Genomic DNA, 13,555 nt, shown 5'->3' on the forward strand with positions numbered 1-13,555 from the left:
TCCCGGTGTGCCTCGCGCCCGCCTCCCAGCATGCCCCGCGCGCGCCAGGCGGGCGGCCGCGGGGAAGATGGCGGCGGGTGGCGGGCGGGTCTGAGACAGCGGCTGCGGCGGGGATGGAGCCTTCTGCGGCCCCGGGCCCCGAGCGGCTCTTTGACTCGCACCGGTGAGCGCCGAGGCGGCTTGAGGGGCACCCGTTGCTCTGCGTGTTCGGCGGGGTGGGCCGCGGGCTGCCGGGGTTTTCCCGGGCAGGAGGCTGGGGTGTCCGCGGGGCGGGGGCCGGACACTGGGGACTCGCTGGGGGAAGGAGTTCCGTGGGGAAGACCGGGGTGTCCCGCTGGGGGATGAGCGACGTCTCAGAGCGGAGCGTGCCCCGTCGGCCCGCAGAGGGACAAGGCCGGGCTGCCTGGCAGGGGGAGGGCGGGGCAGGAGGAGCAGGGTGGTCGCTGGGGGGGGCCCAGCGGGCAGCCCCGTGTGTGCTCCAGCCGTACTCAGGTTGGCTGTGCTGCTCCCTGGCCCTGCAGGTTCCCGACCGATGGCTTCCTGCTGCTGGCCCTGCTGCTCTATGCGCCCGTGGGACTCTGCCTACTCGTCCTGCGCCTCTTCATCGGTGTACACGTCTTTTTGGTCAGCTGCGCCCTGCCCGACAGTGTGGTGCGACGGTGCGTGCCCCCCCGCGCTGCCCAGGGCTGACAGTGGTGGGGAGGGGGTGTGCAGATACTGCTGTGAGGCAGGGGGCTGGGACGGCTGCCCCCTCCCAGGGTCCGTAGCTGTGGACAGTTGGCTCGTGCAGAGGTGCAAATGCCTCTGGAGTGTTCAAGGGCTGATCCGACATGGACGTCAGCTGGTATCCCATGGTGGGGATGGTGACCCATAGTTTCTGCTGCATTTCCAGCTCTGCAGGCAGCCTTCAGCTGCATCCCTCCAGTCATTCCTGTCCCAGCCACCTGTCAAATCATTTCCATTTCGTACTGTGGTCCCTGCGCAAGTCACAGGGGTTCCCGGGTCTCTTGTGTTTGTCAGATGTGTGAGCCAGGGGCCAGGGACAGCTCAGGCTGCAGGGTCTGAGGAAACCACTTACCCCCTCTTCAGGTTCATTGTGCGTGTGATGTGCTCAGTGCTGGGCTTATTTGTGCGGCAAAACGATCCCCGGCTCCGTGATGCCAGCGTGAGGGTGTACATTGCCAACCACATCACACAATTCGATCACAACGTCATCAACCTCCTGACCTCTTGTAACACGGTGAGTAACTTGGAGATGGAGCGTGGCAGGTCTGGACTCTCCCCCCTCCAAAATTTATAGAATTTCAGAATTTAGGTGTAGCCCTGAGCCTCTTTAGTTGTTATGTATTAACTCGGGATTGCACAAGCCTTGAGGGTTTTTTCTGTGGTTCAGTGTCACGCTTTAGCCTTTGCATGAAAAAATGCAATAGGGTGAGAAAGAACAGGAGATGGTGCAGCGAGTATTGATTTTATTGAAAAAGAGTGGGAAAATCTTTGCCTTTCTGACCTTCCTGAGAGGTGGTGTCAGAAGCAGGGTTAGTTGGGGGCTTTCCCCCAGCATTGGGTACCACTTCTTTGCATGTGGATGCAGAGGGAGCTGTGTGGCAGGCAGTGCTGCCTGGGTGACTGCTGGGTAATGTTCCCCAAACTCCTTTGAAACTCTTTGTGTGTGGAGTTCCTGTATCAAAATGCACCAAAAGTGCCTGGGAGTAAAGTTGGTATGTCCTGTAACCTGAACAGCTCTAGAGTTGCTCCTTACCTGGAGAAAAGTAACTCATGGAAGCAGTGTAGCCCCTGCCAAGCCTGTCAGGAGCTGACAGAAAAGGTGGGGGAACGCAGTTGTCCCCCAGGGCAGGGGGGACAGGAGTGCAGTCTGAACTGAAGACTAGGAATCAAATTCCTGGGGATTTCAGGCCATAGCAGTTCCTGCAGCTTGGCAGTAACAAGATCTCTGCTACCAGTGCTTTTACCATGCAGGTTGCTCCCTCAGCCCCCAGAGGCATTTTTGCTCATAAGCAGGAACTGTGCCTCCTGCTGTCACCTGGGGCAGTGGGCTGTGGCTGCAAGGGGGCCATGGGACGTTTCTTCCTAACTCTTCTTTTCCCTTGCAGCCTGCACTGAACGGTGCTCCTGGCTTCATCTGCTGGTCTCGGGGATTCATGGAGCTGGGAGCAACAGGGAGCCGGGTGGAGCTGGTGGATTCTCTAAAGGTGTATTCATCCCACAGAGGAAACCCCCCGCTGCTGCTCTTCCCGGAGGAGGCAGCCACCAATGGCCGTGCCGGCTTGCTGCGCTTCAGGTGCTGGGCATGGGGGTTCTGTGGCAGGGCTGGTGGCACTGCCGTAAGCTCTGGGGTCATTTGCTGCTGAATTCTTCCTTTGCAGCTCTTGGCCGTTCTGTATCCTGGATGTGGTGCAGCCAGTTGCCCTGCAAGTCCAGAGGCCTTTGATCACTGTGGTGAGCCGGAGAGGGCGGGCGCTGTGCGGGTGTTGAGGGGTGTGCTTAGTGAGCCTCTGCTCTGTCCTCACTCTGCTCCTGCTTCTCAGCCTGTGGCAGTGCCTGTGGCCTCCTGTCCTCTCACCTTAGGACAGGCTCCTCTGTGCTGACACTTCTGCTTTCCACATGCCTTCCCCAGGGAACTCCAAACGCTCCTTTGGTTACAGTGGTGATTTTGGCAGCTCAGCTGTGTGACAGTGCTGCCTGGCTTCTGTCACCAGCTCCATGTTGCATCTCCTCCCTCTCCAATTGTAAAGTGCTGTGGAAGGGTCTCTCTGGCATGCCAAGGGTTCTGCAGGGCTCTTTGAGCAGGGTTCTTGAGCTTGTATATCCTGAGTGCAGATGTGGAACATGATGCAATGCCAGTCTCAGAAAAGTGGCAAAGTTCATAGTTATAATCCTGGCACTGCTGAACAGATTGCAATAAACTGTTCCCAGCTTGTTTACAGAGTGAGATTTTGTTGAAGTTTGTTGCCTGATATGATTTATCGATGTGCCTTGATGAAAAGGCACTTATATTTTATATTTGTGAGACGTTTTAGTTGATTCTCTGTTGTCCATGTGGTTAAGGTAAAAGGACAATGGATGGACATAAAGCAGCTGGACAAAAAATGGCACAGCCCATACTAAAGGTGGCACATTCATCATGGCCTGGCCTCTCAAACCAAGATTTAAGAAGGGCTCTACCCATGCTTGCTGCAAGCATGCTGACAGGACGCCCTCAGGACGTAGGTTTAGTTAGAGTATCCTCCTCTTAGATGGATGGCCTTACTGGGCTAAGTGAGCTCCATCTGCCTGGGTTTGGAGTTACAGTTGTCCTTCTCCTAGGATGGTTGCCTGAAGGCTAGTGAGCCCATCCTGCCCATGGACACACTGTCTGACCCTTCAGTTGTGACCTGTCTGGCATGGGAGACCCTACTGGAGGCATATGCCACTGCCAGCATAGCTCACAACCTCACGAGGGCACAAAAGCTCCTCCCCCATGACAAGGGGGTGCCCATGGAAGTGGGGCAAAAGCATGATGCAGAATCCGCAGAGCACTTAACGACACTCAGCCTAATCATCTTATCAGGAAAAAGGCAGAAAGATTGTAGATAGCTGCTGGAGAAGAGGCTTCAGTGGAGAACTTTGGTGGGTTTTTTCTGACCAAGCCCATGGCAGCAGCGTCTGCAGACTGAATGTTGGTACTGCACAAGTTCAGTTTTGGATTAAGATTCAGTTTTCTAGCAGTGAGGATACTTTAAATTTTTTTATTTAAAATTTCTCCAGAAAAGTGGGAGAACTGGAATGTTTCTTTTTATGTTTTGGCTTCTCTGAGAAATTCTGAGATGTGACAAATTGTATATTTGTTTCTGCATCTTTCAGTAAAGTTGGGGAGAGCAGCGTGCACAGAGCTGCAGAGCTGTTTCAAGAAGCTGGTTATAGCCACTTCTTGGCTCAGATTTTTATCTGCAGAGGTCAAGGAGGGTTTCTTGCCCTTCATATACATTGGCTAAATAAATCCCAATGGATTGTTTATATAATTTTAAATGATCAGAAACTTCTGAGGACTGGAGATGCGACATCTCGAGCAGTTCGAGCAATGCTTTACAGAGAGTTTTCTTAGACATTCACTGAAATATATCAGACTCTTGGCTGAGCAAACCACCAAATTTGGGTTTAAGGAAGAACTTTCACCAGCTCGAACCTTGAAGGAAGGCAGCTCCATTGGGAGCTGCAGGTCCTGAGGTGGTGTTCTCCCAAGCTGATGTAAAGCTTGGGTGCTGCAGAAGGAAAGGAACCAGTTACTAAAATCTAAGGAACAGTGGCCATTCTATAGCAAATTCTTTAGAATTGTGAAAAAATTTAGCTCAGGGTCTCTACTTCAGCTGTCTGCTCTCAGTTGGACTGGCTTCCTGGTGTTGGTGGTCCGGGGTGTGTCCTGGGGGAGGACAGGGAACCCTCTGCTCCAGTGCTGGCTGCTGGCAGGCAGCACAGCACTTCTTAGGGAAAAGGTTATTTACTATTTTTTGTAATAGAAAGTACGGAATTACAGCTCACCTTCAATTACCTTCAACGAGGAGAGTTGTTTGAGGCTCCACAGTGTGGCCTGTTTGGAAGTGGAGAAAGCTGATGGGAGCTGAGACATCCCATAGGCTGTTCCCATCAGAATAAGCAAGGCTTGCTCGTCATTCTCAGGAAGCATCAGAAAGTTTTAGGGCACTTCTAATCCTTCTAAAGTCACAGAGAATGTGGGAATGCAGAGGGAAAATCCTGCTGTCCCAGTGGGAGGAAAAGGTGACTCAAAGCAGTGGAAACTTTGACTCTCTTGCTCTGCCTGGTGAAGGTGATCTGCTGAGGCTGCCCTCACTGTTTGCTGGGTTTGCTATTCCCTCTTTCCTGCCCTCCACATCTCTGCCTCATTGTCCCTTATTCCCTGCTTGCGTGTCCCTTACTCACTGCCATGGCTTCACTGTGTCCTGCCCCGCTGCCTCCCTGGTGGGGACTGGACCAGCTGGAGCCTGTGGGCTGTGCTCTCACTGTGCTCTCTTCCCCAGAGCGTGGCTGACTCTTCCTGGATTACAGAGCTGCTCTGGACTTTCTTTGTTCCCTTCACAGTTTATCAAGTAAGGTACTACCTCTCTCTCTTCCATTTGGGGCAAGGTTTAGGGTACTTGCAGAGCCTGAGGCTTTTGCTGCTGCAGTAAGAGATGTTTTGGCATGTGCTGCTGTGTGCCCTCCCTGGGGTATCACAGCCTGTTCAGCATTATTTAGTCCCTGCCAGGTTGAGCTTCTGGACCAGCTTCAACCAGCTTCTGGAGTGGAGAGGGCCCTTAGTTCCCGTGCTCAGCTGGTGAAGGAGAGGAGTCTCAGGGCTGTTTATGTTATGTTATGTTATGTTATGTTTTATGTTATGTTTGCCAAGTATATTTTTGAAGCTAGCTGCTCTGCTGTAGTTCACCCCAAGTGATTCCTTGCAGGCAGCTCAGTCTCTGGCATCCCTCCCTTCCCTGCAGTCCCTCATGAACTGCAGAGGTGGTTTTGACACCAAGGGAGCCCAGACAGCATTGGTCCATAGGCAGCAGAAAGGGTTCAGTAAAGGAAAGTCTTGTACTGAAGCTTTCCCCAGCCATATCTGGCTCAACTCTTTCTGATCTGTTTCCTACTTCCATATCAGCAGCAGATCTCCTTGTTTGGGGCTTTTCTGAGAACTCATTAGGAGATATTTCACATGTTACACTTGAGTGCTAATAAAGACTCAGTCAGACAGTTTCCTGAGCCGGGCCTTGCCCTTTGCTTCCCAAACTGGCACTGAAGTTTGAGGCTTGTCTGGTGGGAGAGGTGTGGGGTTTGCAGGAGAGTCACTGTGGGGGCAGCACTGTGGCACTGCCAGTCCTGGGGGGCTGCTCAGCCGCTGGCCCAGCGCTGTTGTCCCCATTCAGGTGGATGCCGTCTGTCCCCAGACGAGCTGAAGAGCTGAGTGAGGATTTTGCGCTCCGAGTTCAGGAGGTAGGAGGGCGACTTGGGAGAGGGGTATGTAGGACATTTGGGATCGAGGAGGGTGGGCTGCCAGCAGAGTGGCAAAGGGTGTTTCTGGATGGGTGCACTTGTATGATGGAATTGCTGGCCCATATCTATTGCCCCTTACAATTACTCCATTTTTCCATGTCCTGTTTGCAACCCCTTATCCTTTCAGCCAGTTATCAAGGCTTGCCCCATCTAGTTCCAACATTTCACTCTCCCTTCTCCTCTCTCCTACCACAAATCAGATAAAGCAGTTGTCTCTCCACCTTTCCCCTACGTGGTGGGAGCTTCACAACTCCTGTACCAAAGATCTCGTGTCTTCCTGTCAGCCTATTCTGGCTGGATGATACTGCCTACTCCTTGTCTTTCATGTGCTCCATGTGACGCTGAAATGCATCACTGAGGCCCTGGAGAAATCAATCCCAGTCCTCTTCCCCTCGCTGTGGCTCCAAGCGAGCCTGTACCCCTGGACAACCCCTGCCAGCCTGGGCAGTTCATGCTGTGGGTCCTGTGGGTGTGACTCTTCTCTGCATTTCTGCAGCTCTTGGCCATGGAGCTGGGTGTGGTATCCACACGGCTCACTGCAGCAGATAAAGCCGAACACATGAAGAGGCTGAGACACACGTCGTTCCTCCCCTTTGCCCCAGGTGGGTGTCCTGGCCACCAGGCTGCCACTCAGGCTTTTCCCTTGTGGTTTCCTCAGTCTGCTCGTGGCTACTGGTGTGTAGAGGGAGAGGAGAAGGCACATTCAACATGCTTGGGGGCAGGTGCTGCCTGTGTGCCCTAGAGAGGAGGTTGCAGCAAGCTGGCAGTGAGGGGGCTGTGCACCCTCGGGGCACCCTCTTGAGCCCACTGTTGTTGCAGCCTCCAGCCAGCCCCAGGCAGCCAGGCCCAGGATGCCTTCCAGCCTGACCGGCGTCATTCCCGAGGACATGCGGATCATGGCGATGGCTCAGCAGGTCAAGGAGGTCCTGCCTCACGTGCCTCTGGAGGCCATTAGGACAGATCTAGGTGAGCAGTGCCTGAGATGCGTGCAGGGACACAGGATTACCTCTCCAGTGCCAAGTCTGACAGCTGAGAGCAGAAACCTTGTCCCCACTGCACCATGGAGCACAGTGGCAGCAAGGGCCTGAGTGTCCCGGGGTAGCAGCTCCCTCTGTAACAGGTCCCCTTTTGTCCCCACAGCCCAAACTGACTCTGTGGATACCACCATTGCAAACCTGCTGGAGGGGAGAGTTCCCTTCTTTCCAGAAAGTAATGAGGCTGGTGCTGACGTTGCTCCGTCTACCTCCCAGGCTGCAGCTGCTTCTGGCTCCCAGGGCGCCGTGGCTGTGCCTTCTAAGGTACTTGTGGTGGCTCTGTCTTCTCTGGTCTGACAGCTCATGGCCAGTGCTCAGGGTGAGCTGTCACGTCAGGGGAACATGGCATTTTAAACTGGAGAGCTAACAGGCACATGGCAGAGCCACTGGGGATGTCTCCTGGCTTTGACTCTCTCCTGATGGCTCTTGTGCTTTTGTTCCAGCCAGCTACAAAGCAATTTGCAAAGTCTCCTGTGGAGCGGCATCTGTCCTTGCAGGAGCGGAAACGAGCATTGTACGACTACGCCAGGAGGTGAGAGCCTTCCCACTCCTCACCCTGCCTGAGTCCCCAGGCCCCAGCGCAGCAGTGCCCTGCTGTGTCCCAACCAAGGGCCAGCCTCTGCTTTGCCTCCTTCCTCTCCTCTCCTCTGACCCAGGGCAGTGGGACCAAGGCAGGGAGAAGAAGAGAAGAGAGGAGGCAGATGTTTGTCTGCTTCACCTCTTCCAAACACTCAGCCCCAGGTGGGATAGAAGCTGTTTCCCCAAACAGCTGCTGAGGAGCAGGGCTTAAGGAAAAAAAAACTCATTTGGTTCTTCAGATGTCACTGACAAGTCACTAGGGGGACTACACGTTTCTCTGAACTTGGTATGGGTCCTGCCCCACTCAATTTATAGAGAGGCTTGCTGTTGGGCAACAGGGACAGCACAGTTCATCTTCCTCAGTGTAAGTGAAGAATTAGGGAACAAGTTCGACCTTTGTGCGTGGTTTTGACTGAGCAAATACTGGAACAAGTGCCCAGCTCTTCTGTCTGGGTCTTTAGAAAAGATACTCTCCAAACTCATTCTGATTTTTCTGTAAGTTAAGCCTGTTAAATTTCTGTAAATGAGATGACACACTGTGTAGTTGTGGGTGAAGGAACCAGTTTCTGTAGGGCTGCTTAATCTGGCAGAGAAAAGCAGAATAATAGTAACTTATGAGTAGGAATTATGGGCAGACAGACTGTACACAGGTAGCAGTGTAGTTGTTTCTGAAAAGGCAGAGGATTAATCAGTGGAATAAGCTGTGAAATAAGGGCTGGCCCAACGTGACTCTGGGTAGCTCTCAGTCACCAAGGATTTAAACGTCTGTTTTTCTGGAATATCATTTCAGTTTAGAGGAATTTGATCTGGCAATATTCCTGTGCCATGGAATATCGAGCGTCAGGCTCTGTCTCTAAGAGTGGTACAAAGGTGGCTGAGGGGGTCTTGCTGGATCCACTGGGTGTGATCTGTACAACTGCCAAGGAGAGGAGGTGGAAATCCTTTCCTGTGGATACCCCCTGGCTCTCTTTTTCTCCTGTGTGGCGATGTTTTGTGCCGCTCTCATGAGGCTCTTTGTCTGTAGCACAGGGATCTTGGAGTGGAAAGGATCCCAGGGAGACTGGGGAGGGTGCTTGTGCTCCTCACCCTTCCTTGCTGACCCAGGCTGGGGAGCAGAAAGGCAGGTGTCTGTCTGTCTGGGATCTGTCTGTCCTGGGTTCTGTGTGACAACAGCAGCCCCGGTCATGCTGCTGTTACCGGAGAGCACTGACAGCTCAGGGCTGCCCCAGCTGCCCACCTCCGGCCTTCTGGGGTCTCCTCCCTGCCCCTCCCTTCCTCTCTCCGAGTGATCTTCGAACCGGGCTCCCCCGGGCCGGGTTTCACAGAGGAGCGGCCGGGCAGTGCCCCGGTGCCGGTACCGGCCCTCCTGACAGGCTCTCTCTGTCTCTCTCCTCCCTCCCGCAGGCGGTTCGCCGAGAAGCACGGGGCGGCGCGGGCCGGCGGCAGCCCCTGACCGAGGGGGTCAGACCCAGACCGGGGGTTCGGGCCCTTATCGGGGAGTGGGGTCGGGCCGGTCCCGGGGCGCTACGCGGGTCGGGACGCCCCCTGGCGGCGGCGGCAATAAACGGCGGCAGCGTCAGGCGGGCTCGGCTCTGCGGGCAGGGGGCGGGGCCATGGGCAGGGGCGGGGGCGGGGCCCGGGCAGCTCCGTGCGGGCCGGCACGCGCGGCGGCCGACGCCCGCTCCCGCGGCGCACGTAGGCTCCGCTTAAAGGGGCTTCGCGGCCGGACCGGGACCGGCAGAGCCGGGACAGAGGAGGGGCGCGGCCGCGCCCCCGGGGCGGTGCCGTCGTCAAGCCTGCGGGGATCTGGCACTCCTCGGTGCTGCCGACCCGGTGCGGAGCGCGCGGTCCCGGCGGGAGGGAGCCGGTGCCCTTTTAAGAGGCGGGCGCCCGGTGCCGGTGGTTTTATTTACATGGGGGCTCGCGGACGTCACGTGACAGGCGGAGCGGCGGGGGCTGCGCGCGGTGGCACCCGCGGGGCCATGGCGGGCGGCGACGACGGTGGGTGGGGGGTCAGTCCCGGGCGGGCTGAGGGGCACAGGGGGGCCTGGCGTGACCCGGAGTAGGGTCGGGGTGAACGGGCAGCCCGGGAGCGTGGGTCAGTGAGGAGCCCGGGGGTCCCTGGTGGGCAGCGTGTGGGGGGTGTGGGTCCCCGGGAGGGCCCTGTCGCGCGCCGGGGAGAAGGAGCAAGTCTGGGGTGATCCGGGTGGGCATCCTGGGTGGGCTGACACCCACCGCGGGTCCCGGTCAAGCTGTCAGGTCCCGGGTAGGGGGTGGGTTCCATGGGGTCCCGCGGGGACTCGTGCACTGGGGCAGCGTGGGCCCGATCAGTGGGGCTCTCGGATCGGTGGGCTGAGGTGCACCATAGGGGCCGGGGCAGAGGCAGGATTTGGGGGGGTCATGGGGAGCGAGGTCCGGCAATGAGCAGCCCTGGGCAGGGAGATGCACTGGGCATCCCAGGTCAGAGACTGTGCTCGCTGCTGCCCTGGTCCCTGCTGTGGGGTGGACTGGGGAGGGCTCCCAGTGGGATGAGGGGAGCCAGGGAGCAGAGCAGGTGGGTGGCATGGGGTCGAGGCCAGTTCTGTACTGACAGCCCTCCCAGGCTCCTGGGTGGAGCTGTGGTGTGGCCCAGGATGTCCCGAGCCCGTGCCCTCACGCTTCTCCTGCCATGCTGACGTGGAGCAGATGCTGCTGGAGGCCCAGCTGGAGACAGAGAGCAGTGAGGGGTGAGTCCCAAGGAGGAGCCCAGGCACCTGGGGTCCTGCCCAGCCAGGGTGGGCTCTGGGGTCGAGGGCTGGGACAGGTCAGGTGATCCAGGGGTTGTGTTCACAGGGCCCTGCTGGCACTGGGCTCCCCTGCCTGGGATGAGGATGGAGCCGGTCTGGCATGTGAGCAGCCTGGGGAGAGCAAGCTGCTCCCTACACACAGCCAGCCCCAGCTGGGCTGTCCCCCACCCTGCCAGGTAAGGATGCCCCCTGTGCTGCATACCCCAGCTGTGTCACCGCCTCAGGCATCACCTGCCTCTGTCCTTCTAGCGGGATGTGTCAGAGGAAACCGAGTGGAGGGAGCGGCGCCTGACAGCATCCCTGGGCTGGGCCCGTGCCTGCCGCCCTCGGCATCTGTCTCCAAAGTAAGGCTCGTGTCCCCCCCGAGTGTGTCCTGCTGTCTACCCTCCTGCTGTCTGACCTCCTACTGTCCCTGTCACTCGGTGTACTCTGCCCTCGTGCCTCCCTTAACCCTGCACTTTTCCCAGGGAGTTTGCCTTTGTGTGCTCCCCCCAGCCAGTGATGTGGAGCCTGCAAGGAGGTGCAGTGGGGAGAAAGAAGAGACTTTTCAGTTCAGAGCTTCTGCTGCTCTTCATTCCCTCTGTGCTGCTCAGCCACCTGCTGACCCTGGGACTGGGGTGAGTTCCCAAGGGGCTTGATTGGTGACATTGGGTGGCTTTGGCCAGAGATGGCCCCTGGGTGCATGTTGTCTGCACCATCTGGGGCTGCCTGGAGGTCTGTGCCCCTATCCCAGGGATTGCCCCCAAGGAAGGGGAGTGACATTCCTGGGGTTGGTTGCTCACCCTCAGATGCTGTCCTACATTGCTGCTGGCTGGCTGGGGCCATGCAGGTTGCCCGGGTGCAGGTACCTCACAGCTGCTCTCTCCAATCCAGGATCTACATCGGGAAGCGGCTGGCAGCCTCCTCAGCAAACTCACTGTGAAGAGCTGGGCTCAGTGAGACAGCAGCTCCTTCGCTCAGCCCAGGCACCAGGGTGGCCCCTCGAGTCTCAGACTTTGTGTTTGTGGCACAAGGCACCGTCTGCCCCTGTCCCTCCTTTGTCTCCAGCTGAGGAAACTGATCCCACCTTCTCACCTAGACCCGCCTGACGATGGCAGCCCCTGCCCTCCCTATCCCTTGGTTATGGGCCCAGGTTCCTCCTCCTTAACATGAGACTGTAAAAAGGGCTCTGAGCCTGCAACACCACATGTGAATAAACAGCTCTTTGCCAGCTCAGGAAGCAGCAGGCATGCTGACAGCCGCCATGCCAGATCCACCACAGCCCCAACGGGGGAGACCCACCATGGGTTCCCTTCGGCTTTCCCTGCTGTGGGGCTGCCAGATGCCCCAGGGTGAGTCCCTGCTGCAGGCTGCTGGGCTGCAGACAGCGCTGTATAGGCACGGATGGGTGCTGGGGTGCAGACAGGGTTTCCAGCCCCACTGCAGGGTGCCTGGCTGATGCGTTAGGCATTTATTAGTTGCCCGTGGCTATGGCCTCCTGCAGTGAGGAGGTGGGGGGCTGAGCGTGGCACAGCTAGCTGGGGTGGTGGCACCCCCTGGGTGGTAGAGCCATCCCGGGGGCAGAACTGGTGCTGTGCACAGCTTGTCAGTACCTGTGCCCACTGGCAGACCCATCTGGGCCAGGGGTGTTGGTGCTGCAGGGCTGGGGACAAGGGACAGGAACCAAGGGACAAGCCTGTCACATGGTGGGCACTTGGCTGTCACCCAGCATGTGTCAGGGTCTGTGGGCAGTTTTGGGGTGGAGGCAGATTGTCCTTGGTGTGGTGTGACTGCAATGCTGGAGGGGCTGCATGGGTGGGAGCTGAGCTCAGCTCTGTCGGGGGAGGTTTCTTCATAAAATCTGCTTCACAATAGCAAGAAGGAATGCCTGGCTGGGGGCCGGGAGGGGCCTGGGAGCTGGGGGGGTTCCTGGGAGCACCTGGTAGTGGCAGTAGCCAGACCTGGGTGGACACAGGATGGGGGTACCCTGTGACACCCTGGTACTGGGGCATGCAGGGAGCAGCGTGGGGTGTATCTGGTGTAAATACTGCAAGAGAGAGATGAGGGGTGGTCTGGTGGGTGATGGTCAAGCAGGGTGGTTGGGGGGACCAGAGGTAGTGCTGGTTCCTCTGTCCCCATGGGCAGGGGTGACTGCAGGTGGGCACTGGCTCAGAGCTGTGACAGTTGCTTAGGTTTGGGTGGTGGTGGTGGAGGTATCTTCGGCCCTTTACTCCCATCTGCCACGGGCGATGCGGGTGCAGAGGGTGTTACTGGGGTGGGCGTCATAGGGGGGCAGTGGGGGCCATGTCTGACTGTGCCATCTGGCTGTGCCATCACTCTGCTCCAGGAAGGTCTTGTAGACAGTGGGGCTGATCTTGTAGGGCAGTGGTGGGGCCTTACTGGCACTCTTTGCCCGCCTGCTGAAGCCAATGGGAGACAGGGACAGCCCTGCGCAGGCAGGGGAGGTGCGCTGGGTGGGTCATCCGGCCCGGGGGCCCTGGGGGTGCCAGGGCTAGTGGGAAGTGGGGCTCTGGATCCCACTGATCAGCCCAGTGGTATGAGGGCTGGAAGTGATGACCAGCAGCTCTATTTGGGGTGTTCGGGAGGGGACACGTGAGGCCCCAGGGTCTGTCCGTGTCACCGAGTGCCTCCCAGATATGCTGATGCCGTTGTGGAGAGGGGGTGAAGGGTGCAGGGCAGGGCTCCTGATGCCCACACTGCTGGGCTGGGGGCCTGACCCTGCTTGTGGAGACAAGGGATGGATGCTGTGTGGGGCCTCAGGGGCCACCCATCTCAGTCATTCCCAGGATGGGGGGCTGGGAAGGCTTCAGCAGGTGGTGGCTGTGGTGCTGTGGCAGTACCTGTGGCGCTGGGATGGGCTCCAATGGCGTCTCGGCTTGCTGGGGGCTGTTTCCCCTCGGAGCTACTCTTGTTCATGTTGTGGGAGAGTCTCCACTTCTCATCCTGGGACACTGAGGGGAAGGTCAGTGCCTTGGGGTAAGGACTAGGCTGCACAGCAGCCCCCGTGGCAGCCCCAGGAACACCAGAACCTCTGCCAGGGAACAATGCTCCAAGGCAACCCCTGCCCACAGCCCTGACTCTGGGCTGGGGGAGTGCAATGGGGTTCCTGGG

General features: G+C 57.7%; 1 protein-coding gene across 2 annotated transcripts; it reads left to right on the forward strand.

The window, feature by feature from the left end:
* The first annotated feature begins 6 nt into the window (after positions 1 to 6).
* AUP1 (AUP1 lipid droplet regulating VLDL assembly factor) lies at positions 7 to 11,659 on the forward strand. Of its 2 annotated transcripts, XM_071753020.1 has the most exons (15): positions 7 to 163; positions 522 to 659; positions 1,090 to 1,240; positions 2,112 to 2,299; positions 2,385 to 2,457; positions 5,034 to 5,107; positions 5,919 to 5,985; positions 6,542 to 6,647; positions 6,865 to 7,011; positions 7,186 to 7,343; positions 7,523 to 7,611; positions 10,491 to 10,620; positions 10,694 to 10,788; positions 10,912 to 11,061; positions 11,318 to 11,659. In XM_071753020.1, exons 1-15 carry the CDS (start codon positions 114 to 116, stop codon positions 11,364 to 11,366), a joined length of 1,665 nt encoding a protein of 554 aa, XP_071609121.1. In that variant the 5' UTR covers positions 7 to 113; the 3' UTR covers positions 11,367 to 11,659. The 2 variants fall into 2 exon arrangements, with proteins under 2 accessions (XP_071609121.1, XP_071609120.1); XM_071753019.1 differs by lacking the exons at positions 10,491 to 10,620; positions 10,694 to 10,788; positions 10,912 to 11,061; positions 11,318 to 11,659 and adding an exon at positions 9,063 to 9,237.
* The last annotated feature ends 1,896 nt before the right edge of the window (positions 11,660 to 13,555 follow it).

This window comes from Heliangelus exortis, chromosome 10 (genome assembly GCF_036169615.1).
Source record: "Heliangelus exortis chromosome 10, bHelExo1.hap1, whole genome shotgun sequence".
NCBI lineage: Eukaryota > Metazoa > Chordata > Aves > Apodiformes > Trochilidae > Heliangelus > Heliangelus exortis.

What these genes read in the sequence shown, in the direction of transcription:
- AUP1 (XM_071753020.1), top strand. Translation starts at nt 114, where the DNA reads ATGGAGCCTTCTGCGGCCCCGGGCCCCGAGCGGCTCTTTGACTCGCAC. An exon ending in CGGCTCTTTGACTCGCACCG is followed by an intron (nt 164 to 521) that starts GTGAGCGCCGAG and finishes CTGGCCCTGCAG; the next exon opens with GTTCCCGACCGATGGCTTCC. An exon ending in GCTGTCCCCCACCCTGCCAG is followed by an intron (nt 10,621 to 10,693) that starts GTAAGGATGCCC and finishes CTGTCCTTCTAG; the next exon opens with CGGGATGTGTCAGAGGAAAC.